At 38.9% G+C, this 27,927-nt stretch overlaps 1 protein-coding gene across 2 annotated transcripts; it reads right to left on the bottom strand.

Annotated features, from left to right (window-relative positions):
* Positions 1-4,422: 4,422 nt before the first annotated feature.
* On the bottom strand, positions 4,423-27,132 carry EMB (embigin). Of its 2 annotated transcripts, none has more exons than XM_015848686.2 (11): positions 26,570-27,132; positions 23,059-23,142; positions 20,935-21,021; positions 19,713-19,784; positions 16,854-17,025; positions 16,168-16,256; positions 12,722-12,849; positions 11,145-11,427; positions 10,313-10,346; positions 8,155-8,228; positions 4,423-6,722 (listed from the first exon to the last, which is right to left on the bottom strand). In XM_015848686.2, exons 1-10 carry the CDS (start codon positions 26,655-26,657, stop codon positions 8,171-8,173), a joined length of 1,095 nt encoding a protein of 364 aa, XP_015704172.1. In that variant the 5' UTR covers positions 26,658-27,132; the 3' UTR covers positions 4,423-6,722; positions 8,155-8,170. The 2 variants fall into 2 exon arrangements, with proteins under 2 accessions (XP_015704172.1, XP_032297224.1); XM_032441333.1 differs by lacking the exon at positions 26,570-27,132 and adding an exon at positions 26,287-26,443.
* Positions 27,133-27,927: the final 795 nt, after the last annotated feature.

Genomic DNA, 27,927 nt, shown 5'->3' on the forward strand with positions numbered 1-27,927 from the left:
GACAGGACAAGGGGAAGTAGTTTTAAACTACTGTGGGTAGGTTTAGTGGGTAGGTTTAGACTAGATATTAGGAAGAAATTCCTTACTGTGATGGTGGTGAGACAATGGAACAGGTTGCCCAATGAGCTTGTGGATGCTCAGTCCCCGGAAGCATTCAAGGCCAGGCTGGATGGGGGGGCTTTGAGCAACCTGGTCTAGTGGCAGGCATCCCTGCCTATAGCAGGAAGATTGGAACTAAAAGGTCTTAAGGGTCCTTTCCAACCCAAACCATTCTGTAATTCTATGATTTAGACTTTTTATCTTCATATATATATATATATATATATATATATATAAAAACACTGAAAATGTTGAAGTGAATATTGAGTGAGTAAAATACATTGCTTGATAAGGCACGCTGATGCTAGATGGCATTTTTCACTGGGGAAAATTAAAATTGGGAAAACTGTGCCTTAGATTCCTACCTTTAAAAAAATAAAAATAAAATCAGTATTGTTGAACTGCAATTATTGCCGTATTTATGCATTCAAAAATTAAAAGAACCAGAAGTCATAATGTTTTTGCTAGAAGCCCTTTACAGATCACCAGAAGACAGACAGAAGACAGAGCGAGAGCATAGCAGGCACACGGGGATATGCTTCAGGAATACCCACCAGTTTGAACCATCCTTGGATTAGACTTGTCTTGAAGGCAAGGCTTTAATCCATAGTTGATATTGGCAGACCTTTCTTTCTGAATTTACACAATTGCTTCTCACGCTTGTATAAACTTTGACATACATGATGTGCTGCAGTAGTTAGTTCTCAGTTTAACGTCATTTTATGAGAAAACTACAAGATAACAATAGGTACTGTTTTATTAACCTTTGTTATCTACCACTTAACCTTGTTTAAATTGTTCCTCCTGTACGTTCCTAAGAACTCACTGCCACGTTCATAGTTTACTATTTTAGACAGACTTTCTAATTTCACTAAGAACCCTTCATGCCTTCATGAGTACATTGAACAGCGTTGATCTGAGCATCGATCCCTCTCTGTGCTTTTAAATCTGAAGATTATTCCTCATCTTTTCTTGCAAAAGCACTGTTCATCTGTAACAGTTACCAGGTTCAATGGGGCTCTGGGCAGACTGATCTACTAAAGAAAGTGTTCAAATTCACCAGCAAGGTCCACATTTGTCATTCATCTCCCTGTAAATATAATGAGCACCCTCCAGTTCTTTGACACACTGCTTTGTCTATGCCTGTGCTCACAGGTTCTTCTTCTTGCCACCGTGTTACTTCTACCCCTCTGCTTGCTGTCTACTTGTATGTCCTGATGTGCGATGGGTAAACATTAAAGGCAGTATTTTCCACACCTTCTCTGGGGGAAGATATGTCTCTAGGAGGACAACAGCAAAGGCACATTATCCAGCATTCACAGAGGTTATCTGCGGTCATGCAAAAGAAAAGCTAAGAATATCCGGATTCAAAGGAAAGATCAAATGATCTGCTGTTATTTTTTCTTTTCACTCAAGACTCATACAGACTGCAATCAATATCTTAGAAAATAAATTTGAAAAAGCTGATAGACCTTTTCCTAATGTTCTAATTGTTGCAGTGTATAGGATAGGGGGGAAAATTATTAGTCTCATTCACCAAGTCTGACATCTATTTCGTTATCATTAAGTGGAGGCATATTGTCCACAGCAAAACTTTGCAGATGATTTCTGCACAGAACCCAGGAGGAAACTTCCTTTGCTTCCCTTCTTCTCTGTGAATCAATAATTCTCCTTCCTCTCCCTAACCATTTTATTATTAAATATATAAAAACATATGAAATGTGTGCATATATGTGTATATAATGTAAACATAAAATGTATGTATATAAAATGTATATTGTGTATATACAATACATTATATATGTGTATGTAAATTAGAAAATAATGTTATCTTTTATTAGGCCAAATGTACACCTTTTCCATTATGAGCTGGAATAGCATCTGATGCTGTTCTTTCTAAAATGCGCATTAGCAGACAGCTGGCTCTCTGCTCTGCAAAACATCAAAGCTACACAACTACCAAACAGCCACGAGCCATAGAGCTCCTCCAAGGCTGTGGAGTACCAAAGGCAGTTATAGAAAGTGACAGTCATTAATTCACACACAACACTGTTGCCGAGTATGGCTTAGTACAAGTGGAAATACCTGAACAATGTTTAACCACAGTATCTTATTTCCTCATTATGGCATTTGGGGATGCTGTAGACACTTGCACTTTGGGAAGCTAATTTTCCCAAGTTAACTGGACTAACATAAATGCTTTTACGAAGGCTACTGCAAGAGTAATGCCTACTACTTTATGATGTTGGCCTACAACATTAGAGGCAGATGGTGGTGGTACGGCAGTAGAGAATGAAAATTCCCACCAATATTCCATTGCATTTTGTTGCTGTGTGACAGATAGAAGCAGAAGGGCAGTCTGGTAAAATGGCATGCAGGCTCTTGTTCATCACTGGAGAAAACACACAGCTTACAGCGATAAGCATGTTGAACAAGTGTTCTGTAGCTGCAAATTTGCTCTATCAAATAGTGCTATTACGCTGTTTGCATCTGTTGCAGTTTCTGTTGAAATAAATAGGAGGCAGAACTTTCAGAGCAACCTACATATTTACTTCTCCAGCAGCACACTATCAAGCTATTTAGAAATAATATATATATATTCTTGGATAGAAAAAGGCCAGCAGGAACTTTACATACACTCTTCCTGTCTGAATTATTGGCTATGTTTCTTGGGATTCCGTTCTTCAAAGCGTTTCCAATTCTGATTCCTTCATTTCTGTGCCACAGAAGTCAGAAATGAGCATGGGCACCCACTGATGAAGAACACACACCACCTGAGCCTACAGTGAGCCGAGCAAGTCCTGACTGTGCAACTACTTGTGAAGTAATTCCCAAATTCCATAGTATATGCATGGACTTTTTGGCCTTAACTTGGAGCTGAGGATAACAGTGTAGGTGTGCATGTGTCAAGTAAAATTAAGACTAATGCAATCTAAAAATCCTTGACAACTATCCTCAGTCATCACAAAAACAACTGCATTACAGGGATTAAGCTTACATTGCTAGACAGTATTGCAAAGCTATTCTATTTTACTTGTACAGGAAATTATTTCTAAGTCCACTGAATGTAACTGAACAGACAACTTTTATATGGTATTATTTTACATATTTCTTTCAGAATTAAAAAAGACCAACCCCTATAACCATCAGCAGTAGAGAGGAGAGGAATATTAGGATTCATATCCCAAAAGAACTCCCATCTTTGTCTCCTCGGGCTGTTCCTGTAACTTTTAATGCCTTTTACATTTCTGAATCAGATTTTTCAAAACACAGTAAAAAAGCACTTTGCACTGCAAGTCTGAAGCTTCACTCTTCTGTTACCCAGCAGTGAGCTGTTTGCTCAAGCGTCCTCTGATTAGCTATGCTGCACATACCCCACCTGCTCAGGATGCAACAGACTTATTGGTAGCAGACAGCTGTATTTCTGCCACTTAGAACTTCTTGCACACAAGTTCTAGTCTGGGAAAAAAGTATTAAGGATGAACAATAATGGAGTACTCCATCCTCACTCAACTCTGCCTGCCATTTTAGTATCCTGTGTCAGGGAGAAGCAGAGGTGCCAGAAGATTAAAAAAAATGACAAAAAGTATAAAATTTTACTTTGCAGACCCTCTTATCTGTTTTGCCTCAGCCAAACTCTGCAGGCAAACAGGGCCATCAGCAAGGGTAATATGTGTTACTAAGCACTAGTGTGATTAAAGCAAAGATACATTCTTAATGCGTACTACAAAAACATTGTACTGTACCACTTCGAGAGCATATCAGAAAGAAATATAGTGATATAAACAATGTTACGTCTTTTAATTCGGTCAGAGAGCACGAGTTAGTCTTTATTTCCAAGTGATTTGTAGAGATTTTTCTTTATAGGAAGACTGACACCATCTTAAATGCATTCTGACACCTCATCACAGAATCACAGATTGACAGCCTCAGATGCTGAGATTCACCTGCATAACTCTCGACTCCACTTAGGTAGTTTTCCAGAAGACAGAAATAAACACCACTATTTTGTCCTCTTGATCAACACAGGAAACAACAGAGGTTCCTAATCTGCAAATTTAGATGCCTACATTAGAAAGTATTAATCTGTGTCAGATGCAGTATAAGCATTTAGAAAGGAATCACCTGGACATCACTTTCCCTTTGCAATTTCTACCTAGTTGTTTTTTTAAGAGCTTACAAGAGGCAGTTTGGTGCTCAATCAGATGAGGTCAGAAGAACTCTCGAGTGTTTCTTGTGAAATGTGCACAGACAACGAAAAGAGGAAATGAAGTCAAATTTCACTTTACCCGTGTGATAGGGATAAATAAACTCTCAACATTATGCATTCTTTTTCAAGTTTATTTGAGCAATTTCTAAGTACAATAATGCAACTTCATACAACTCATAACTACTCTATTACCTACACAGCAAACACACAGAAGATATTCCATTACATGTATACATCTTTCTGCCCAAGCAAAAAATAAAAAAGTCAAAGAAGCACTGTATAAAATCGGAATATAAAATAAGGCAAGTGTGATAAAAGCATTAGGCTCAGTACTTCCACTAGAAAAATAGATTTCACTGTTAAGTTTCAGAGAAAACTCTTCAACATACTGCACAAGAGAAAGATTAACTTAACCATGCTTAAGACAAACTGCTTCCTTCAAGGCACTGTTACAGAGCTTTTAATGTCAACTTGAAAATAATTCAGCAAGTCAGATGATGTAAATACTGCTCTAATGATGAAAAATACAATCTTTGAAGGAAAGCATGAATGGATGAAAAAAATCACACAAAACATTTTGGCTAAGATGGGACAAACATTACAAGTTTGAAACCTTTTAACATTCAACAAGAGGCTCTATCAGTCATGAACATCTTTAAATTTAGGCAATTTAAAGATGTAATGTGAAGTTCTTCTAATTTTAACTGTTTATCAGTCAGTACTCTCATACTTGGGTTTGGGACTGCTTCGGCTCTTATTTGATGTCTTTGGCAGAGAAAGGAGGAACAGACCTATTTGCCAACTGAAACAGAAGTACCAATTCCCTTGAAGGCACAGCAATTAGAGCACACTGGAGGCAGGTCAAGATCAAACTAACGTATCAGCAGCCAATTTCACCAAAATTACTGCAGTCCTTATAGGAGGAACTCATAATACATCTAAAATACATGCTTATTTCAGGGTTCTCTGGTTCCTGCCTGCTTTTACTGCAGCCCTTTATGACTAACAACAGAAAAAATATTACCCTCCACACAACTCACATACAGGTGGCCAAGACCTCACACCACGGTTTTGAGATTGAGTAGGAATGCTCAAAAAAGGCAGAAGTTGCACGCAAAAAGCAACAGACTTGTGGTACTGTTTCAAAGGACCAATATAAAGTAGTATTAACCTGAAAAAATATACTTTTTATAGCAAAAATAAAAATAAAGCTGTAATAAGAAAGTTGTATAAAAAACCTACAAAAGTTATTTTTTTTCTTTTTAATAATGCATATGAACTCTAAGGCAAAATACAGTAAACACAGTACCTCTGCAGGGAAATCTTTATCAGTGTTCAGCCCTCACATTCTACTGTTTCATGGTTATATTCCTCCCACTGTTTTTATTTGGGCTGTAATTTAGAGATGTCAAACCTGCTAATTGTACACAATAAACAAAGAAGCCAAAAAAAAAAAAAGCACAGATCAGACTGTATTTTGTCCACATAGCCTAGCATTGGCCGTTTTATTTTGTGATATCTTCACTTATAGGAACAGTGAAACGGTTTTAATTCCTTCCCTCTTATTTGTTTCCTTTTTATTTTTTCCAATTACTTTCTTCTGGTTTCAAAAAAAACCAACAACTTGAGGAAATGCAATTCGATTTTGTTTCATTTACTTTGTCTTTTCCTTACATTTTTTATAAGGAAGAAAACCTTCAAAATAATACCAAAGTTTCTAATCTGCACAGCATTCAGCTTGTTGTCTATTCAGAATGTTCAGCCTATTTGGAAATACAACATGGTATCACAGCCATATGGGAGGAAATGCCATGGAAATTAAGTATCCAGAACATACTTTATTTCCTTCTAACTACATGAAGCTAAGCAAAAAGTTAGAATTAAGATATTTTACTGTTCGTTATGAGTGCAAAACAACTGATCTTCTACTTAAATCATGATAAATATTTCCCTTTGAACATTTCTTTGGTTAAAAGTGTCTCTATATCACATTTTCTTTATTTGCCAGTAAAAGGCATTTTCTTTGGTGGAAGTACATTTTTTTAAACTCACAAGTCCGGTTTTATAAGTATTTAAAATTCCATTTTTGATAATGGTCCCTTTCTGTATTACCTACTCGTTCAGTAAATGCAAGATTAATTTTGTCTTAAGTTGGAACTAAATAGTCAATACAACAATATGAAATCTAACCAGCCTTTTAGCAGTAACATGACAAATACAAGTCTTACAGACAGCAAGAGTCAAAATACAGTATATCAGGATATATTATTTGTAAAGACTTTAAGACTTAAACTTTAAGAGCATTTTATTTCTTACAACTATAGAGGAGCTTATATAGGAGCATAGTTGATGTTCGAAAGGCAGAGCTGCATGCTTCTTAGTGATGATTTCCACTTCTGTAGCCTTGGCTTCCCTAATTAAAGAAGAAAACACATCTTTATTAAATCAATTCTATTATTTTTCTGTGTATTATTTTTCCACATTTGTCTGAAATTAAGCTTTGTTCCAACAGTTTATATTTTACAAAATATTTGAGCAGTCCCATTTGAGTAGCTTGAGTACATACTGAAACTCAGTTTGAGAACGTGAACCCTTACTGATTCAGCGAGAGCCATATGCCACAATGACTTCATGAAAATAGGTGCTTAGATCTAAAATAGGCTACAACAAGCATTAGAAACATGCAAGAAACAGAGGAGATGCCATGCTCTTGGAAAGTACTTGTTTTAGATTGTTTTCCAATTAATTCTTCTGTTCATACAAGTTTCACTGCACAGTGTTCTCGCCCTGGTCTTTAAAAGAAAGGGTACTGAGATGTTCTTCCTTCAGACAGATGGCATGAGAAAATAAAGAAACAACAGTACCAGTAGTGACAAACACAAAGAGATTCACACCTCTCATCTTAAAGATGGATCACAGTGACAGATGCGGAGGAATGTTGAGGGGAAGGAGCTACAGTGTGCAGGATTGGTCCTCACTAAAGACCAACCTCTGACAAGCATTTCCAGCTGGCCTAACTAAAGGCTTGTAATGAGACTGCAAAGAGGAGAGAATCCAAAGCTCACTGCAGAGCTTTCACAGGGATACGCAACATGTGCTTTTATCTGACACAAATTTCTTCAACCATCTATGAAACCCTATCTTTCCTAGACTCCTATAATTTACTGTTTCACATCTCTGGTACTTCCAGCGATCTCCATTTTGGATTCTATTCATGCTACCGCACTTGTAACCTTCCTCAATTAGCCTCACTCAGTATCTAATACTACAGCCTGAAAGAACAGGATTCAGATTCATTGAGCATCCTTCTACATCTCAGCACCTACCCTGATATCACAGCGATGCTTCATGATGAGGAACTGAAGAATTAAAGAGGTTAATCTAGTTTCTATTTTAAAGGTGAACAGAACCACAATGACAGCATTCAGTTAGACAGATTCAGACTCACTGTCTTGCTCCTATCAAGTCATTAATGATGATATATTAGCGTCATCAAAACATACAAACATGTTTTCACCAGATTAAAAACAACCAAAAAAAACCAGAATGGGATGTGGGATGACACTGGATATATATATATATATATATACATATATATATATATCCATTTTTTTATTTTTTTATTTTTTTCTGACTAGTAAGAAAGGTCCAGGATTTGGAAGGCACCAGATGGTGGCACTAGTCTTTCACTTCTAGCAATTCTGAGTCATGCAGTGAAACATAAGAANATATATATATATATATATATATATATTTTTACTTTTTTTTAAAATTTTTCTTGTTATGATAGTAGGCTACTCAAGGAAGAAGTAAGCTTTAGTATCTACATTTCATCCTTTACTTACCTTTTTAGGAACCAGACTAAACTCTTCTGTGCCTTGTATTACTGCTTTCCACACCATTGCTTTCATCAAATTTACTGCAAGAAAGAGAGGATAAATTCCCAAATTCAATTCTGAAATGCAGGATGAGCACTGTCATGCCTCCAGAATGCATCTATGATGTATTTGGGTTTCTCACTTTGGCATATAAGGTTGAATGAAAAAGTAATATTAAATATCAGTGTAGTAACCAAAGTGGAAGTAGGATCAACTCAATCGTTCTCAGAATGTACGAAGATCCGTGTATAAGTCATAACAGTGATAATATTCCCAGAACTGATTGCTATGCTATCATTTCATTTAGTTGTTATAATACGCACATAAAGTGAATGCCTGAATAAACAAGATATGAACAATATGCAGGTCAACATCCTCAAAACACGGACTAAAACACTCCTATCACTACTTCTTTTGGAGTACCTACAAATAACTGTTGTGTTCATCACAATCAAAATTTAGCCTAGAACTGAATATAAATAATGTAAAAAAATATTTTTTTAAGCAAAGGAATTATAACTTCATCAGCCAAACTCAGCTATATATTATATATCACTTGACACAACAGACTAGAAGCATTCCCTTAGAGTCATTGGCTCTGGTACACAAATTTATCTTCTGAACAGTTCAAACAGGCAGTGTTAGAATCATTTCTAACTAGTTTGGAAATGCATAGGCAAGAAACAGTTTAATATTCTCCTTACTTATGTTTATCTAACAACGTAGAGAATTGAAGACCACGCACTTAATCAAAATTATGACATCAGAAACATCCCCCATTTCATCAACCATGAACACTTATTACTATAGTACACTGTACTATGTTACAATCCTATTATAAAATATGCTGAAACTGTATTACAAGAATTACAGCTGTGCAAAGGCATTTATTCAATTTCAACCCAAGACATATCCCCAAACACTCAGCATTAAAACAGCATACTGTATTTCCAAGACAAATCCTCACTTCATGGTATAATTGAATTACAGCTTTAAAGCTGTTTTGAGAAGAGGAAAAGCACTAAGATGTATTTTCAGCTGGCAAGAATAACAAACAGGAGGGTGAACACAGCACACAGAAACAAAGAAGGTCACTGCAGCAAGAAACTCAAGAAAGTAAAGGCAGGAAGTACTCAGAAAGATAAGAAGGAAATCAAAATAGGAATATATATGTAAAGGGAAAAGAAACCACTAAGATGCATATTAAACAAAATGGGAAAATTAGAAGGCCAAGTAAATGGGCTTCAGGAGGTGGAGGCAAGGAGTGAGTTTATGTCAACAAGCCTTTAAAAGTGCATCTTTCGAAGGAAAGGTTAACCGGCATGGCTGCATCAACCCTTTGACAGTAGAATGGCAGTAGAATTGTCTGTAGCTGCTCTAACTAACATGGGGAAATGGTTTTAAGTTAAAAGAGGGAAGATTTAGGTTGGATGTTAGGGGAAAGTTCTTTACTAGGAGAGTGGTTAGGTCCTGGAACAGGCTGCCCAGGGAGGTTGTGGATGCCCCGTCCTTGGAGGTGTTCAAGATCAGGTTGGACAGGGCTCTGGGCAACCTGATCTAGTAAAGGCGTATGTTTGGTGGCCCTGCCAGGCAGGGGGGTTGGAACTACATGATCCTTGAGGTCCCTTCCAACCCGGGTCATTCTGTGTGTGATTCTGTGTGTGACTCCAGTGCCCAGGAAGCCCAAAGCCTTAGCACAGCAAGAGGCTGCTCCTGAAGTGAGAATTACCAGCACAGCTGACAGCAACAACTCCAAGCCTCCAGCCTTAAAGTGCATCTTGGACAATTAGGGTTTTGACCACACACAGATTAGAGATATTTATATTAATGTTGACAGAACAAAAATGTAAATGAAAAATTTCCAAAGCCTCTTCTGGAAAGTTTCCACCTGAGCGTTTCTTCTGACAGAATGAGGACAGATGTTATCTTAACAAAAGACAAGTTCCAAACACCAAAGTTAAGTGCCAGTCAGAAAACAGCATCCTGAACTCTAGGATTACAGAGTGTTGGAGAAAGGTAATAAACTATACTTTCGGATTAATTAACTCTGACCAATTATGATACAAAGACAGTATGTATGCGTAAGTAGCAGCATTTAAGTTGGGTATAAAAGTTCCTTACTTACAGTTGTTCACCTTGGTCAAATTCTCTTTCATCTTCTGCATAACAAAAAGAAAATTATGAAAGGTCTTAGCTAACTCTAAGCTTTAGAAAAGTTAGTCACACTTTTAATCGTATCATTAATTTTATGCATTAACAAAAACAAACACTATTAGCTTATTTTTCTTTAAGTCTGTAATTATTCACTTACTCTGCCCAATAGAATTATCTACAAATTTGTCAAGAAATGCACATTTATCAAATTCTATTAATGTGATTTGAATGCATATCATATTACATGCATACAACATTTGTACAGTATACAAATGCATGACCATATGTATAATACAGATATCTATACAAGATGAAACAAGATTTGATATCTAACTTAGCCCATCTATGTCGTGATTGGTGAACCAAATGCGCTAACAAATTGATTTAGTTTCCACATTTTTCCCCTTCTATTCTGTTTCTTGATGGAAGTTTCTCCCATCAGAATTACTACTATTTCCTTCCATTCCTAAGCATTCCTGAAACAGTTGCAGATTTACTGTCCTGAAACCCTCCAGATTTACTTGTGTTTTAATGGGAGGAAAAAGAAAAAATAGATGACTGTACCAAACCTTTTACAGGAAGTTATTTCATACAGAAAATACTTCAGAACTGTATTCAAGAATTGTGGACAAGATATTAAAGTCTGAAGTACTTTCCCCCCACCCCCACCCCCTAACACTGCATTCCTTACCAGAATGCTTAGATCTAAGAGTCACACAGATCTCACATATGAATTAGTACAGGTCATGTCAAACATTCAGCTATAATTTTTAAGTAAATCTAGAAAAGATGAAGAAGCTTACCTGCACGCTTCTCTTTCCGTTTCGAATAAATCTCAATAGTAAAGATAAGAATTATTAAAGTAGCAACTTCAGCCACTATTGCTAGAAATGGTTTAAGTGGCGCCAGGAGCGACAGAATCTTAAGCTTCAGTTTTCCTTTACTCTTTCCTAGTTCAAAAGTAGCTTCACACCAGTATACACCACCATCTTTTTTGGTAAGCTTCAGTATTTTCAGATGGGCTACATGGGCATCTTCACTATTTATTACATACTTATCCAGCCCCAGGGATTCATTAATGACAATCTGAAAATAGAAAATTCACTAGGTTTTATAACTGCAGTGTTTAGTCATATCATTTTCATTATCAACACCTATAAAATATCCCATGTAGAGATGTAAAATAATAAGAGGAGGCATTTAGTCTGCCTTTAAGTGAAGAATTTTCCTTCCCCAGCTACAAGCAGTTTCCTTTGCATTCAATGCATGAAAATACACACTATTAGGTCGCAAGTCACTCTACCTGCTTTAGCCAATTGAAAATGAAAGCTATTTTTGTCTCTACTGACACTCCATTAACAATCCCTTGGAGTCAGGACCCAATATCCATGTTCTGCCACAGCACAAGTATTAGCTTTCAAGCAGACTGAGCTGGGAATGCTGCTATGCTGTACAATAAGCTGAGACATCCTCCTGACCCAACGCTTCCCTCCAGTAACATGGAGGAAACTGATCTATTTGCTTTCTCTTTGCTTACAGTGCTTTCACCAAAAAAAAGGGCTATAACAGAGTGCCTACACTCATACGGTTAATGAGGATCCAGAAAAACTGGTCTTACTGACCTTCCTTCAAGAGACCATGCTGGCTAGGAGACTCAGAAATATTCACAAAGAGGAGAAGCAGGAAAAACAGAAAAAAAGAGGGAAATGCTTTTGTTTTCCCCCAGGTCTCCAAAGCCTTACATACATAAAAATAAATTAAAAAATAAGTAAGCATTTTGCTATGATAAGATTCTTTGCTATCAGATAGTAAGATTTGAGAAATACCAACATAGATGGTTTATTTGCTGTGGGTTTTTTTTGTTTTGGTTTTTTTTTTTTGTTGCTTTGTTGTTTTTTTTTTTAATGTACTTCAAGACTTAACAAATTTAACCGACTCTTATTTGGACTGCAGGAATAAAGCAGAGACTTTCTGAATAATGTTATTTTTCCATGCCAGCATAAACATTAAATCACTGTAATAACAAATATTTAGAAATATTGCGTAAGTGTTGTGTTGGGTTTTTTTGTTGTTTGTTTGGTTCTATTTGAATTCCCCTCTGTGGATGTTCTGCCCCTAGGGGTATTCCAGACCAGGTTGGATGGGGTCCTGGGAAACCAGGTCTAATACCAGATCTGGAGGTTGGTGGCCCTGTCTGTGGCAGGGGAGATAGGAACCTGATGATCCTTGAGGTCTCTTTCAACCCAAGGCATTCTGCAATTCTGTGATTAACTTTGATGCAAATGCAGTTTGTGGAGTCCAAAGCTACACATCATTATACTTTAGAGCATGTCCACACATTTTTGCCATACAGTTTTGCTTGGCCAGACTGGAACCTTACCTGTTCACTTCCATTGGTCATATACCAAGTCCAAGAAATGGGAGTATGACTATGACTTTTACAAACCAGTATAGCTGAGTCACCTTGATAACTGATGACAGGTTTTTCTTTTCTTTCAACTTGCGGTACTAAAGAACAAGCAGGTAGAAGTACATCAAATGAAAGCTACACATTTATACTCCAAAACAATAATATAAGTATTATATATACCTCTAGATAAATATTTCTTGTAGCCTATTCACATTCTTTTTCTTTGACTAACATACATAGTTACATAATTTATGAAATGTTCTAATGAAGAGTAATTTCAGGCTGACATACTCCATATACAATTTCTTGTAGAAAACTACAGGCATCTTGTTCTTAGTTGCTGTACAATCTTCAAAGCTGCCAACTGATACTGAAAACTTGAGTTATATTTGGTACTGATTTCTACCCTTGTTTATCTCCTCCTTCCCTCCTTGACAGCTGTGAGCTACATGCATCATTTGTAATACACCAGAAAATAAGTTTTTCCTGCAGTTTTATTCAATTTGTAAAAGCCCAGTCAGATTCTATCCCAGATGTAATGCTACCAAATAATGCTATCAAGCAAGTCCTGCATACAAATAGCTTTGTTTATTTATTTTGTAATCTGCACATACTACAAACATCGTAGTGTAAGTACGTTCTTAGCTGAAGAAATAGCTTTCGGATGTGTGCCAGCAAAGACTTCTGGTCCAAACGTGTTCAGAACAGGCCCACAAGAAACAAAACCAGAGATCACAACTCTGGGACTATTTGACCCAGCTATTACAGCTGTGTCAGAGTACTTCTACCTTTACCACTAAGAGGTAAAATTTCACTAATATGCGCTACCACTTCCTCTTTAATTTATACAAAAAGACTTCAGATGTGCTGTTCAGTGTCAAAACACAACTCTAAACATACTAGTAAAATGTGACCACCTCAGACATGATGATTAAGGACAAGAATATCCATAATGCATTCTGGCACTCAGCTCTGTAACTGTGGTTAATCCATGAAGATTAAGTTTGCAAGAGAGCAAACTTAGTACTCTGTTTGTTTGTTGTGTTTGGTTTTCTTTTCCTGTAGGCAAATCACCCAGAATCTGGAGACAAAATAAAGCTGCTACAAACAAAAAACTGCAAACTGTTGGAGATCAACAGATGAGTAACCCTGCTAGTATTCATACTGGATTCCCACAATAATTAAAGAACAAAGTTGTTTCACAGCACACACATCTGGACAGCTGTTTAAGGAAGCAAAAAACATGAACAAAGTGCAAGCATAAACTAACATATCCTTTGCTAATATAGCCATTATTTACATGTTAAAAATAGTCAAGTAGAATCATCATCATGTTTAATAACTTTGGTTTCCTATAAAGCTACTCAAAATGTTATGGTTTCCTTGCAGACTTACATGAAAGTTGAGACCTCAAGTCTATGGGGTTATGCCAAGCCAGGAGCACAGTGGCAAGCTACCAAAGTCAAAGCAACGATGGCTTTAGCCATTTCATCTAGATCAATGTGTTACTCATTTCATGCAGTATAAGAATCATTCCCTACTATATTACTGACTGAAAGATTCAAGCATTACTCTTTCCCATTTCCTTCACTCTTGCATTTATCTTAGTAAGTGCTGAGCCAGTAAGTTTTTATGATATCAGAAGTGGCAGCACTTTGAAGTAATTTTCCCCATCTTCTTATAATAAATCAACCAATCCTGTGCACTGTGCTCTGGAAAAGTTACTTTTCTGTTGATTGATTCATTTGTTACCAAAAAAAGTTATTTCATACTTTCAAAACAGTAACACTTCCTCATCCTTTTTTAAAAATCTCAACAGACTTGGATAGCCATTCAACAAGAAAACAATACAAGCACTTCCAGAGATGAAAAACAACAAAAGAAAACTCATCCCCACCAAACTGGCCAGTCGGGAGAGGAAGGAAATGAAAGGAAAATTAAAAACCAAAAGATAGCAATTTTGTCCTCCCACAGTACTGCAAGCTAAGTTCACCCTACCTGAAGGTTTGAAAGCAGATATCAACACAACCATTCATGAATTGCACTCGCAGAAATTCCCTGAAGTTGTATGACCAGATGCCCCTCTGAACAAAGCCAGTTTGAAAACTACAAAGTCATGCCGGCTAGTTCAGCTGAGGTTAGAAGAGAAGAGCTAGGGCTTTTACAACTCCATGTTCATACAGAATCCTTCCTAGTACATATCAGACTGGAGAGCTTTCACTAATCACACGGTTACCACTGAAGTCGAGAAAGCCAACAAGGTAACAGGACACACCAATGAGTCACATCCAGCAGGTATTCCTTTTACTGCACCACTGGGTGCCTGGAGGATCACTCCACCAAACGCGCACAGCAAGAGAAGCACTGAGTACATATTTAAAGGTATAGCATATACATATTCATTTCATTCCAAGGACATGGGAAGAAATCCCAAGAAATAATTAACCTGGCGGTCAATGGATGAAGGCTAATAGTCATTCTTGCTGTAAATTTCCAACCTTTTAAAGGGGGTAGCCCAAACCAGTTCCCACTGATGTTATGTTGAGCTGAGGCATCTGTTTTGCCATCTTAACTTCAACAACAGAACATCTGTTCTACTTTCTTATCTTCACTTGACAAATTTGGTGGACTCCATATTTCATTCTTGAGCTTACATTTGTGCAAATCTCCTGTCCTTCAGCTTCAGCAAACTTTGGAAAACGTGAAGACAGAAGTGGAGGAAGTCCCACTTTAGCACCTTATATTTGTTTCGTTTCAATGTTTTTCCAATCAACTAGATTCCACCTACTACTGCAAAGGGTGAAATCAGAGGAGAAAAAAAAACGTACAAGTGCTCAGCTCCTCATCCACAGTGCTAAATGAAGCAACAACTGTATACTTCAGGGCTGTTCTTTATAGTATATATAATAGGTAACACTGCAGCATTTATTTGCTGTTTCAGAGAAACAAATGAACTTATTTAAGAACATGCCTTCATTCTGCCAATCGCTGCTGCTCTTGTAACACAAAAGTGACAGGCCAAACTTTGAAGTCATTGGCTATGCTTTACAAAAAAAAAAAAAAAATCTCAGACACCATCCAGAGTTTTTTCCACCCACCCACCCACTTTCCTTTAAGAATATGACGAACACTCACTTCTTCTGAACAGATAGCAAAGGAAGACACACACAAAAAAAAAAGTCAGGTACTCCTCCAGGAGGAGGAGCAGAAAAGCAAGCTTACAATTTCGGTTGTTGCAAGTTTTGTTATGGGGACTTTTATTTTTGCTTCTAAACTTTCTCCCTTCATGCTACAGCAATTGCCTGTGACAGAGATTCTCACTTAGCTTGACAGTATTAGCAGCCATTGATTAAAATAAGTTGCAATTTCCATTCTCTCACGGAGCTACTAACAAGGAATTTCATTGGTCAACTTGCCTTGTAGATGAAACACCGCACTGAATTGTTTTTCACCTTTCACAGTACAAGTGTAAGTTCCCAGATCTTTGTTTTCTGAGATGGTCAATCTTCAAAAGGGAAAAAAAAATTAAAAAAAAAAGTCACCATTTTGTTTGCATTTACTAGTGATTGCTAATTAACATTATAAAGAAGCCAGAGGAGAACATATATTGTTGAAACAGTTAGATTCAGTGCAATGCAGAACCATCACAACATTTTAAGAAAACAGAAAAGCACACCAATATCTAGGAAAGCAAACACCATTCTATCCATCTTGCTGCTCACAGCCAATTATACAAAACCAAGCATCTTTACACTTTATGATCCAAAAGTTACTGAATTAGACGGGGCTCCACCACATGAAATGTCCTATGTAGCATATGCTGTATGACATAACTTACATAGTTTGCTCTCATAAAAGCCTTTCCATCAATGGGTTAGTAACAGCTCCAGCACAACACAGCTTAAGAATCTGACAGCAGAGAGGATGCTGAACTCCCAGTGTTTTACAAGGAATTCACATGGATTGCATTTGTGTATATGGAGTAGCAGAAAAGTGACAGAATCGTATTATTAAATCATAAACATCATTAGCCTGAGGCTGTGTATACGTATGTGACAGTACATTAAAATCTGCAAGCAAAACAGTACAGACAACTACTTACTGGATGGCCCAGCTCTTTTCAGTTTTATCGGTGTGTGTGATAGTTTCATCTCCCCTCTTCCAAGTCACCTCAAGAATTTTCATGGCAGAATAATCATCATCCAGTCTGCATATCAGCTCAATTGTAACTGCACTGCTCAAAGAGATGTTTTTTTCCACAGGAACAGATTCACCTAATAGAAGTTGAGAAATAGTACTTTAAGAAAAAGCACCTTATTTCTTCATTCTGTGAAAGTAAGAGATTAAGACATATACTGGATTGCACAAGGATGTAGTGTGTTTTTTGTTATACTTTCCAACAGAAACAAAAACTACAGTATCAGGTATTGAGCTTTTGACAAAATTTAATTATTACTTAGTTACTATATACAGAGATTACAAAAGTATCGTCACTCAATCGTACAGGTAGACTTCCTAAAGGGAACATAGAGAAACATTCATTTTACCAACATCGAGACACACCTATGCTTCAACACAGCTCAACCTAAAACAAAAACACACTGAATGCTTACTTCTCTCAGAAGGTGGGATGGCGAGTCTCTCAGTCTAAATTTCCCTTTCATATCCATAGCAGATAATTTAAAAATCAGAATTTAGTAACATCGGAATGAATAAATCTTTATTGGATTAAAATGCTTTTATAAGTACAAAGTTGTACTACTAATTTCAAAAAGAGGTAAACTTGTAAATACCTACAGATGTTTACAAATCAGCCAGTTACAAATTTTTATGATCCTGTGAAATCATGGGTAATGCTCTGCTAATAAAATCCACAACCTTATCACTGCTGGATCTGGCTTTTCATGCTTCAGCTACTTCACTTGAAACTGAATCATTTTCAAATCAATTTATGGTTACATCCTACAACTGCATGCTCCCCTCCTTGCCCCAGCTTCCTCCTTTGGGCTTGGTCATTACACAAGGCCTTGCTCAGGCATGTAATTAGTACAATAGTCATTACAGTCACGGTCTCACTAGGCAGCAAATAAGCACAGGACTGGTTATGTTCAAGGCCTCGGTAAGACAGGTAATCAACCACAAATCTGTCCCTTATTGAAGGCTGAAAGAACTGACAACATACATCTGACTCAACAGATGAGGGCCACCTGAGCAAGTGACAAAAAAAAAAATAGTATGTCTAAGTCAATCACCTTGCTCCATGAATAGCAAGCAGACCAAGAAACCTCCGAGATCTCCTATACAACAGCTCTTCCCTGGAGCAGCAATGCTTCTCAAGGTTATGCCCACTGCGAAAACCCCTAATGTCTTTATGTCAAGGGATGCCTTGCCGATACAGATTCCCTGTAACTGACTAGCAGTTTGTTTAATCTTTGTTAACTTTGCCAAGATCATATCTTAGACAGACTGCACACATATGATCCCTTAGACATAAACTGTTGACCAAGTCTGGAACTAGAAGTAGATTTAGTCACACCCAGACTTCTCTGAGCATGAGTTTAGAAACCAAAGGGGTCCACTCTAAGCTTTCTGACTCAATGGGAAAGTCTTTTGGTCAAATGTGTTTAATCCTGCCCTATATGCTGTAAACAAAGGGCACCCTGCCATCCGTAATCTTGTTAAATTACTGTCTTCTTTGTCAAAACATCGTATGCCATCAATAATTATTACTCCCATGAATTTTCATTCAGAATCTCATCTCAATCCTAGGCTTACACTGTAGTAGCTGAAAGTCAAAAAACTGTGTGTGGTGAGTTTCACAGCTTTAACCTTTTCTGAGAGGAAACTCTAACTTTCTGTGGTTACATACCTGAAAAGAAGCAAATCCCACTTGAAGCAATACTTGATACTCCCAGAGTACTTAAACTCCAGTGGGCATGGCAGGCGCATGTAAATGCCTGAAGGAAAACATAGTGCCCAGAACTCCAAGTCCTACAAGTACTACAGTTTTGTTAGCCTGGTGTTAGACTGAAAGGTGCAACACCTCCATCTTATACAGCAGAGCCATAGTGACCATAGCTCATTTATTAGAACCATACATTAAACTCAATAAGTGAATTAATCACAAAGTTTAGAGTCAGATTAATCACAGTGGTTAAAAACAGAATGCTATTTTGAGATTAACTGTCTAAAAAGACATCCACACTTACAATGAGTGGAACATTAAAACCTTACGTTGTTGAAGATTAGCCATTAGGAGGGCTGATACGTAGCAGATCTCTACACTAAGAATACTTGTACCAAAACAAGAGACAGAGACCACCTCATTAAGTATCTCACTTTAAATTAGAAGAAAGCAACGCTAGAAGAACAGCAAAAGTGCTATGCAATTGTGTCCTTAACATATCATACTAGCATTTTGCAAAGGAGTTTTAATTGATCTCTTCAAATTCTAAATAAATTAAATTCCAACTAAAACATATTTGGTTGTTTTTTTTCCCCACCCTATTTGTACTAGAAATTGGGTTTAACTTCTTATTTGTCAATTGAGAAACTCACATCTACCTCAAGCTCTAAAAGCTGCAATGCTGAGATGTTGGCTAGCACCAAGAAGCACAGTACCTTACAACATCTATCCAAACTGATTCACCAAAGCAAAGAAACTGTTACTGGAATTGACTTGTGGGAGTAAGAGAGAGCTATTAATTGTTTTACTAGAGTTTTTATTGAAACACTAGAAGTTTTGTTCCCCACTGCAAAATAGTTAGTAGAAAACAACAGTAAATGCAACAAATTCATTCATCTTTTCTTTAACTGAAATCACCACTTACTCTGAACAACTTACTTTATTAATAAGTTGCCATCAGAAACGCTCATAGAAAATACATGGAATTTTTTGAAACTGCATGAAATTAAGGGATTTTCAAAGTAACAAAGCTGGAAGAGAAAATAACATACTCACCATGAAGGACCACCTCATACTCAAGTTTAGAGTTGTTCAAATTCATCTCCTCTGACCCAGTAAGATCTGGACCTAACAAGGTCATGAAAGTAGAAGCGTGTTATAATGCTATAAATGCAATCAAGACATAATACAGTACTGCGATTGTTTCTTACAGTAATCCTCTAAGGAAAAAATAAAACCAAAATGCAGTAAAACTAAACAAGAACCTTACCAAAGCTGAATCCTATAGAGACTACTTTTTTTGTTGTTGTTACCACAATCTTGAGGTAGCAGTATTATATGGCCATCATTAGAGCAATTACAGCAGTTTCAGAATATTGTTTCTAACTGTAATACAATGCTGTAACTTTAAATTTCAAAATACTCCAGAAAAGATATAACTGTCTACTTTCATAGCCTGCTTCAGTGTCTTTTATATACATACTTCTCCTAAAGCTTAGGAATGGGTCTTGAACCTGTATGGGAGTACAACAACATTAAACTGGGCTTGGAAAAGTAATAAGCTTCAGAAAAATAGAAAAAGATGATGACAGAAAAAACATGGTTATTTCTCAAACTGTTGCAATCTGACATTTTAATAGCAATAAAGCTAGACACAGACCATCTACTTCAAATGCTACTCTGCTAGAATCCAAAGACATGACTGCCCTGGGCTCCAGGGATAAGATGGCCAAAAAACCCTCTATTTAGTAGTTCCATGGACAGAATACTGTTAAGAGAACCTTCTTAAATTTCTTCATAGTTTGACACAAGTATCAGGTAGGAAGTTGTGGAAAGAGCCTCTGCTTATGCTTACCATTCTACACTTCAAGAAAAGAGCAATTAAGAAAATTAATAAAGCTGTAGCTTTAACAACAGATGCAGACGAGATAAGGAGACATCACCCTTCTACATCCACACAGATATATTTTGTTGTTATCTGCATACAATTTCCTAGCGAACATGCAGAGTGAAAAGGTACAAGATAACGTACTTGGAAATAAAAGGCCAATTCAATATATTTACAACAATTTTAATTTTTTTCTAGTTTCCCGTTCCTTTGTATACAGCTTTAAACAGAACATAAACGCTGTCCATTTCAAACAGTTTGTCTTGGGAACTGCCACTAATATAAACTTTCCATAACTACTTGTTAAGTTAAAACAAAATCAATGACCAAGAGCAAACACACAGCAGAACTTAAGACTTTATGTATAAGAAGATATCCAATTGCGTTTACCAGGTGTAGATGCATCACGTCCAAGTGTCAAGTGATCTGAAATGCTGCCCCAGGTTGTTGGGCTGATAGTCTGTGGGGTTATGGGCTCTAAAAGGTTTAAAAACAAAGCAGTTACAAACAAAATTATTTTTTTCCCCAATAATTTGAAACTGAAAACAATAGATTTCTTTCCTCCACTGCAAACAAGTTTTAACTCATGTGTTTTAAATACTTGCAAAGCAGTTCTATAATCAGTTATTTTATAATTCATCTTAAGTTACAGGATCAATCACTACGGACTTAATCTGCCTGATCATATAAAACTGTAGGAGAAAATAATCCCAGTTTCTGAAGAAAAGAGACTGCGTTATTTATCCTATGCGTGGGTCTCCTGCAGATGGAAAAAGTCCCAGTGTGTTCCTGTTTAGAGCCAAGAAGAGAAAACTGCTTCAGCTTCAGCCTTCTCTAAGCACTGGGTGGCAGAGTTGACTACTATGCAGTAGAAATCTCATCTCTGAAAGCCTAAACATTCTCAAATTATTTCTCCTCCTCTTTTACTGTCTTGGGGGGGGGGAAAAAAAAAAGTCCTTTTTCTTAAATAAATATATTTGAAAAGAACACCACTCAGCTACACTAACTGCCAGAATCTGGTTCAGATGAAAGAAGTCCCTGCTTCTGGTTTGCATCTCATGGTACCTCAGAGCAAATTAGTAGAGGTACTACATGCCTTCACACTGCTTGCCCATTCTGCAAAGCAAGTTTCGGTTTTGTCATTTTTTTGGTCAACATATCAGCTCACAACATGAGGAATGCCGTGCCACAGGAAATCAGCCTTATGCTTGGCTTGTGCCATCTGCTCTTTTATACCTTCCCTCAAGCTTCAACCAGTTTAGTGGAAAAAATAGACTGATATATTGAGGTGGATGAGGTAGAAGAACTTCAAGACAGTTCATTTAGAAGCTGTTGATACTAGAGTGTGATTGCCAGTCCTGACTATTAAAGCAACAAAACTATGAAACTGTCCACTAGCACTAGAGAGTGTCCTGTTTCCCTACTTAAGTGTGCAAGCAAGCCTCAGTCTCTGCCTCATTTGCAAACAAACAAGTACAAATGCTTATGCCTGACATATGAGACAAAACTAAAAGTCCGGGGAATATTCTTCTGTTTGTGCATGCAAACACTTTGACAGCATGCCACGGTTATTGTGGATCACTTGGGTTTTTGTCAGCACACTACATACACCACCTGATCATCAAAATCCTTCAAGGTGACAGATTCAGAAGGCATCAGTTTGTATGATGGTTGCCAAAACAAACAAATCAAAACCACTAAACAACCTACATATGGAAAATTACTGAATCCAGAAGCTACTGCACTTAGTGTAGATCTCTTGCCTTTTGCTTAAAAGCTCTAGAGTTGAACATCAGATACTAGCATTATCATTTTCAAAGACAGAACATTGATTAGAATAACCTGCCCTAACTTGTCACAAGTTCACATATAAACACAACCTTGGTCAAATTTGATTTGTGTTAATCAGCCTCAGCTTTGCTCACTGCTAAGCCCCTGCTGCTCTGATCTACAAAGAAAGGAGAGATGGGAAGCAGCAAATTATCCATTTCTTCTCCAGTCTGCAACATACTCTCCACTTTCCATCACAATTAGGGACCTAAATACAGCAGATGAAGAGTGGGGAAAACAGAACATTGGTAAACATAACTTTAAAAAGAAAAAAGAAAAAAAAAAAAAGAAAGAAAAACAGATGAAGATAAAACGATGCAGGGACAGGATTACAAACCTCACTAACACAAGAACAAAAACCAGAGTATTCACATGAAAATGATCAGCTATCTGCTAGGACAGAACCTTCTATGATGCTTCTAGTTTGGGAACTGCTTGTTCTCTAGGGAGAGTGCCTGATTTGATTTCACACAACTTGTCATTGGATAGCTTTATCCACCATCCTTGAGATGCTTAGGATACAAACTTTTTGCACTGACTTAAAAATACCTATATTATACACTTGCTGCTTCCTCCTCTGAAGAAAGCTCACCAACTTATTACAGAAATGTAAATACTACATGGTAACTTAAGATCACTAGGGAAAGAGTATTACAGTTTTAAGTGTACTGAAATAAAAGTTACCAGCAGATGACTTCAGTCCAGTGTGCACCTGATTCGAAGCATTCTCTTGAGTATGATTGGCATCCCATGTCATCACCGGCAGACCTAAAAAGGGTTTAAAGAACACTTATTCCCTCATATCTATCAAGTTAATGAAAAGAAAACAAACAGAGCCACCTTCCCTCAGCCTACCAATTTTTTTTTTCTTGACTTTTGAGAAAAACTAGCCTACAAAGTGAAAACTTATTTTTCACTAGTTGTATTTAGCTTATTTTAGGCAAGCGAATTAAAAGAAAGGCAGTATCTTTTACCTGGCTTCTCTAAAAACCCAAATGAGAATTCTGTTCGTTTCTTTTCCTGAAGATAGTCAGCCTACGCTTTGGAATATTTCAGCAGAATAGTTAGTTTTAAACCCTGTAATCAAACCCCATCTTATCTGTGAGTTCGGACCATTCCACCTGGTAATACTGATTCTAGCTGATTATTTTAAAACAGACTGGCAGGTTCAGTAACACCATTAACAAAACCATGAGAACCTTCTGTATGTCCACTCTGTTTTGTGACAGATTTCTGTCTACTATAGCCTTCACGAGCAAAACAAAAGCCATCTGTATCACCCAACACAGCCTTCACCAGGTGCTGTTAACCAGTATTTCTTGTTTCCTTACAAGCCTGATTTGATAAGAAACACACTTATTTATGTTTTAATGAGACAGCCAAAACATCGGGATTTTGCTTTGGCTCCTTGGCTGCGGAGAAGGAACAGCAAGGGCAGAAAGGAGATAAACTGTTCAGTTGAAGCATTCTTCTGTATCACTTCTGATGAGAACTCAAGGTCCACAGATGATTTACTAAAACAGATGCTTGCTGTTTCCTTTGTGTTCCCACATTTGGGTGGCACAGCTTAAAATAAATGCTATCTTAACACGTTTTGGTATTCCAGGACATGGTGTGCAGCAGCAGGATGTGCTCCTCTTTGTACTCTGAGCAGCAATACCTCAGTGCCTTTTAACTGATTTGGCCAGTAGTCACAAAGCTGTGTTTGTAGCCAGAAAGGCACATGCTGTGTTTTGCAGCTGTAAGCAAAGAAATGACAGTGTAATAAGCACAGCAAGACCTTCAAAACAGAAGCAGACACAGAGTTAAAAGTGGAAATGTAAATCAGTTTGAGTGTGTTCAAATCTGCTGAGAACCATGCACCTTAAGCATACTGCTAACTCCTACCACTGAACACCACCACTGACACTCCTGTGCAGTTTCACTACTGGTAGTCTGTGCTTCCTGCAGACAGACTCTCTTGTGGGCACTTCAGTACACAGCTACTGCAGACTGCATCAGAAACATGCCTGGCCTGGACCTGCTCTCAATCTGTCCACCATCCTTCAAACAGTATAGTGAGCTAGTTAAAGAGTATAAATACATACCAGAGCATCAGTGGTTCCTCATAACTGGCATTCTCGTTTCTCACAGTTAATTAGTGCACCAGCCCCACTGCTCTTCACCTAACACAAGGAACTTAAGAAATAGAGGTATCTGCTCAATCTGAGTACATGCTGGCTTATGACCCAGCTGGTAAGAAGACCAAATCTTATCCCCTTCTTAACTCAGGTAGTGAGCACAGGGAAGGCTATTTTGCTCCTGATATCAAGGCTAAAGTTGAAGAAAAGTCCACAAAATTTATATCTGTGCATCATCTTGAGGCATTCTGAAGGTGACATGGATCATCCTAACCTGTGTCAGCTTAGTAGATGTGTTACCTGCACAGTATTTAAAAAGATGATAAATTTAGAAGGCACCAGGCTGTACAGCAGTTCTTATCTCACTGCAAGGAAGCCAAATAGCATGCAACATGTTTCACCTACTAATAGGCTTCTCATCACGGCTTTCCTCTTTGATTCACAAACCAAACAAGAACAGGTAACTATCATTGTTTCTCATCAACACTGCTTCTACCTTTTGGCCAAAAGACAGAAAGAACAGAGTGGTTAAGAACTCATGTTACTTAACCCAAAGTAACTTACTGGAGGCCTGTTGGCACTGACCAGCAGCAGAGGGATACCTAATTTGACTTTCTTCAGCTCAGCCCTGTGCACACAGCACTCCCTGCAGCTGCTTCCACTGCAGGCTTCTGTTTAGAAAGAAGCTTACTGAACATCTCCAAAGCATACTGTCTCTGAGCTTCACCAAATGGCAGTGCCACTGCACCTGCCTTCAAGGTTGCAAGAACTTCCCTTGGGAGCACTTGCATGCCTTTGCAAAGTACTCATCAATAAAAGAGTAGTAGCACACTATCTCCCTGGATTTAAGGCACCGTGAGAATCGCAGTCTCTCTTTGTACTGAACATTTTTTGTACCAAAATGAAAGCATTTAGTACAAGTCTGAAAAGCAATTGCCTTGTTTCATACACAGAGATGGTACTAAAGCTGCTTATTCATTTCTGACTATCTTCCCAAGAAAAAGGTATCACACCCACCATTTTATAAAGACAGCAGATTTAAAGAAACTGCTTCCCAGACAGTTATTTATTATTACTTCTTTATTTTTGGAAGCACGGGATCTCATTTCATTAATTATGTCACATGAGTTCAGAATTGCTTCAGTCACCATTAGGTAAAAGCTACGACAAATAAGCATCACCTGCCCCTGATACAGCTCACAGCCATCAGAGCACTCACAGCCATAAAACTTTTTCCAACACGGAGATACTGTCAAAAAGGTTCTCTGATGTACACACGTGTCTTTAAATACACACCCTGCACAAGCTTTAAGAACTACAAGCTACTTTTTCTGCCCTTTCACATCTTCCTATGGAAATGCCACAAAACGTGCCTGTCACCACAGGGCCGAGCTGCCCACCATGTGCTGCCACAGCGACGCCCTGCTAGCAAACACCAGCACTTCGGCTCTAACATCCCACCGCGCTGCACCGCCCTGCCATGATTTGCAACAACAGCGACCAGTAACAAAACCACAAACAGAAGTGTATTTCTTCAAACGCGACCCGCAACTGAGCTACCAAAAAAGCATCCCAGAACGGCTTTTTTTTTTTTTTTTAAAGTAATTTTAGACGTGACATTTAAAAACACGGTAGAAAAATCCTCCTGGAAACAGCTTTCCAACCCTCCTGGCTATATTTTAACACATTAGATGTAACTAAAACCCACGGGGACTTGCTTTTCAGTAGCCCCTCGTTGTCACGCTATCGGGTACAAACACGGCAGCAGCGCAGCTCCCGGCCCCACACTCACGCGCTGACACAAAGTGGGACACGCAGCGGGCAACAGCCACTGCCCGGGGATGTGGAGCCACAGCCAGGGGCCGACACCACAGCACAGCGCATCCAGGCTGTGATACCAGCGATGCCGAGGGCGCGGCGGCCAGCCCCGATGCCCGCAGGGGATGAGACAGAGCGCAACCCCGCCGCCAAGCCGGCGCCTCTCCCCGGCCGTAGGAGAGCTCCACAGCAGCGCCTGTGGGACGGGCGCTTTGGGGTCCCCGAGCCCGCGCTCCAACCCCATAGAGAGCACTCACCTGTGAGGCTGCAGCCCGGGAGACACAGGCAGAACAGCAGCAGCCTTAACAGCCGCCCCGAATGCCCGCGGCAGAACCCGGCCAGCATAACGCCGCGCTGCCGGACTCTCGCCGCCGAACTCGCTCTGCGCCGCGCCCGGCGGGTTGCGGACAGCCAGGAGGCGGCCGGCCCGGGCCCCACAGAGGGCCGAGGCGGCTGTGAAGGGAGAGCAGCTGCCGTGGTTGCGAGAGGGGACGGCGAACGAAAAGAAAGAAAAAATACCGGCGAGCCGGACAAATGTCAGGCGGCTGCGAGCCACGCCGAGAGGGGAAGGCGAACAAGCAGCGCGTCCCCACGCCGGCTTTATGGGCGGGAGGGTGTAGGTGGGAGCGGTAGGCAGCGGGGGGCTCCTCCCGCCTCGGCCGGTTATCTTCGCGGCCTCAAGGTCCCGCTGCTTCGGGGCCGCCGCCGCCGAAGGGACATCGGCGGTTCCACAGCAACGGCTCCGCTGGAACAAACGGCTCCGTTCAAACGGCTCCGCTGGGAAGGAGCGCGGCCTCCGCTGCCCTTTGCCTGCTGACCTCCTGCACGGCCCTGCTTTGAGGATCAGTGGCTTGCAGGCAGCTGGGTTATTCTGTATGAGAGGCAGGGCTCCCTGTTGAACGTCCGAGCCGGGCTGCAGTGCTGGAGGAGCGTTGTGTCTTACAAGTATTTACAGGGCTTGGATGCCACAATCGGGAGTCTTTAATTGTTTAGGTACTTCGATACCTGTACAGTACTACATGCACGTAAATAAAGGCGCTTATGCATTTATATGTGGTTGTTTATATGTGGTTGTTACTTCCCCCCCCCCCCCCCCCCCCCCCCCCCCAAAAAAAAAAAGAAAAAAAAAAAGTAAAGAAGCGAAATCAGTGTGAATTCTGCACGCGTAGAACCTGACCAGGTGGCATTCTTTGAAAGAAAATCTTCAAGGTGGGGGTTGTGCTGTGTCCTCACTACCAAGACAGTGCAGCTGATGGAGAGCTTGAGGTCACTGTAGTGAAGCTGGTACATCAGCACAGCTCTCCCATGCTGGTGGAGCTATACGAGTTTATGCAGAGCATGTGCAATTCAGATGTACTGTGTGCTGATTTTCCAGCATTACACATCTGAATTTGTACGTATCTGCTGCCATCCATGTCCCCTAACACCGTTTCAGTCCTTCATATTAAAACTGCATGGTAAAACCTCTTAAGAAATAGATCCAATGTCAACAGATTTTTTTTCCTTAAACCCATTTTATGTCGGGGAGGGCTTGGGATTCCTGCTGACTGTACAGGGCCACATGCAGGTAGGAGCCACTTGGGGTGTTGGGATGGAATCTTCAGTGTTCTGTCTC

The sequence above is a fragment of the Coturnix japonica genome, chromosome Z (genome assembly GCF_001577835.2).
Source record: "Coturnix japonica isolate 7356 chromosome Z, Coturnix japonica 2.1, whole genome shotgun sequence".
NCBI classification, from domain to species: Eukaryota; Metazoa; Chordata; class Aves; order Galliformes; family Phasianidae; genus Coturnix; species Coturnix japonica.

What these genes read in the sequence shown, in the direction of transcription:
- EMB (XM_015848686.2), bottom strand. Translation starts at nt 26,657, where the DNA reads ATGCTGGCCGGGTTCTGCCGCGGGCATTCGGGGCGGCTGTTAAGGCTG. An exon ending in TGGACTGAAGTCATCTGCTG is followed by an intron (nt 21,022 to 23,058) that starts GTAACTTTTATT and finishes TAAACCTTTTAG; the next exon opens with AGCCCATAACCCCACAGACT. An exon ending in ACGGAAAGAGAAGCGTGCAG is followed by an intron (nt 10,347 to 11,144) that starts GTAAGCTTCTTC and finishes TTTGTTATGCAG; the next exon opens with AAGATGAAAGAGAATTTGAC.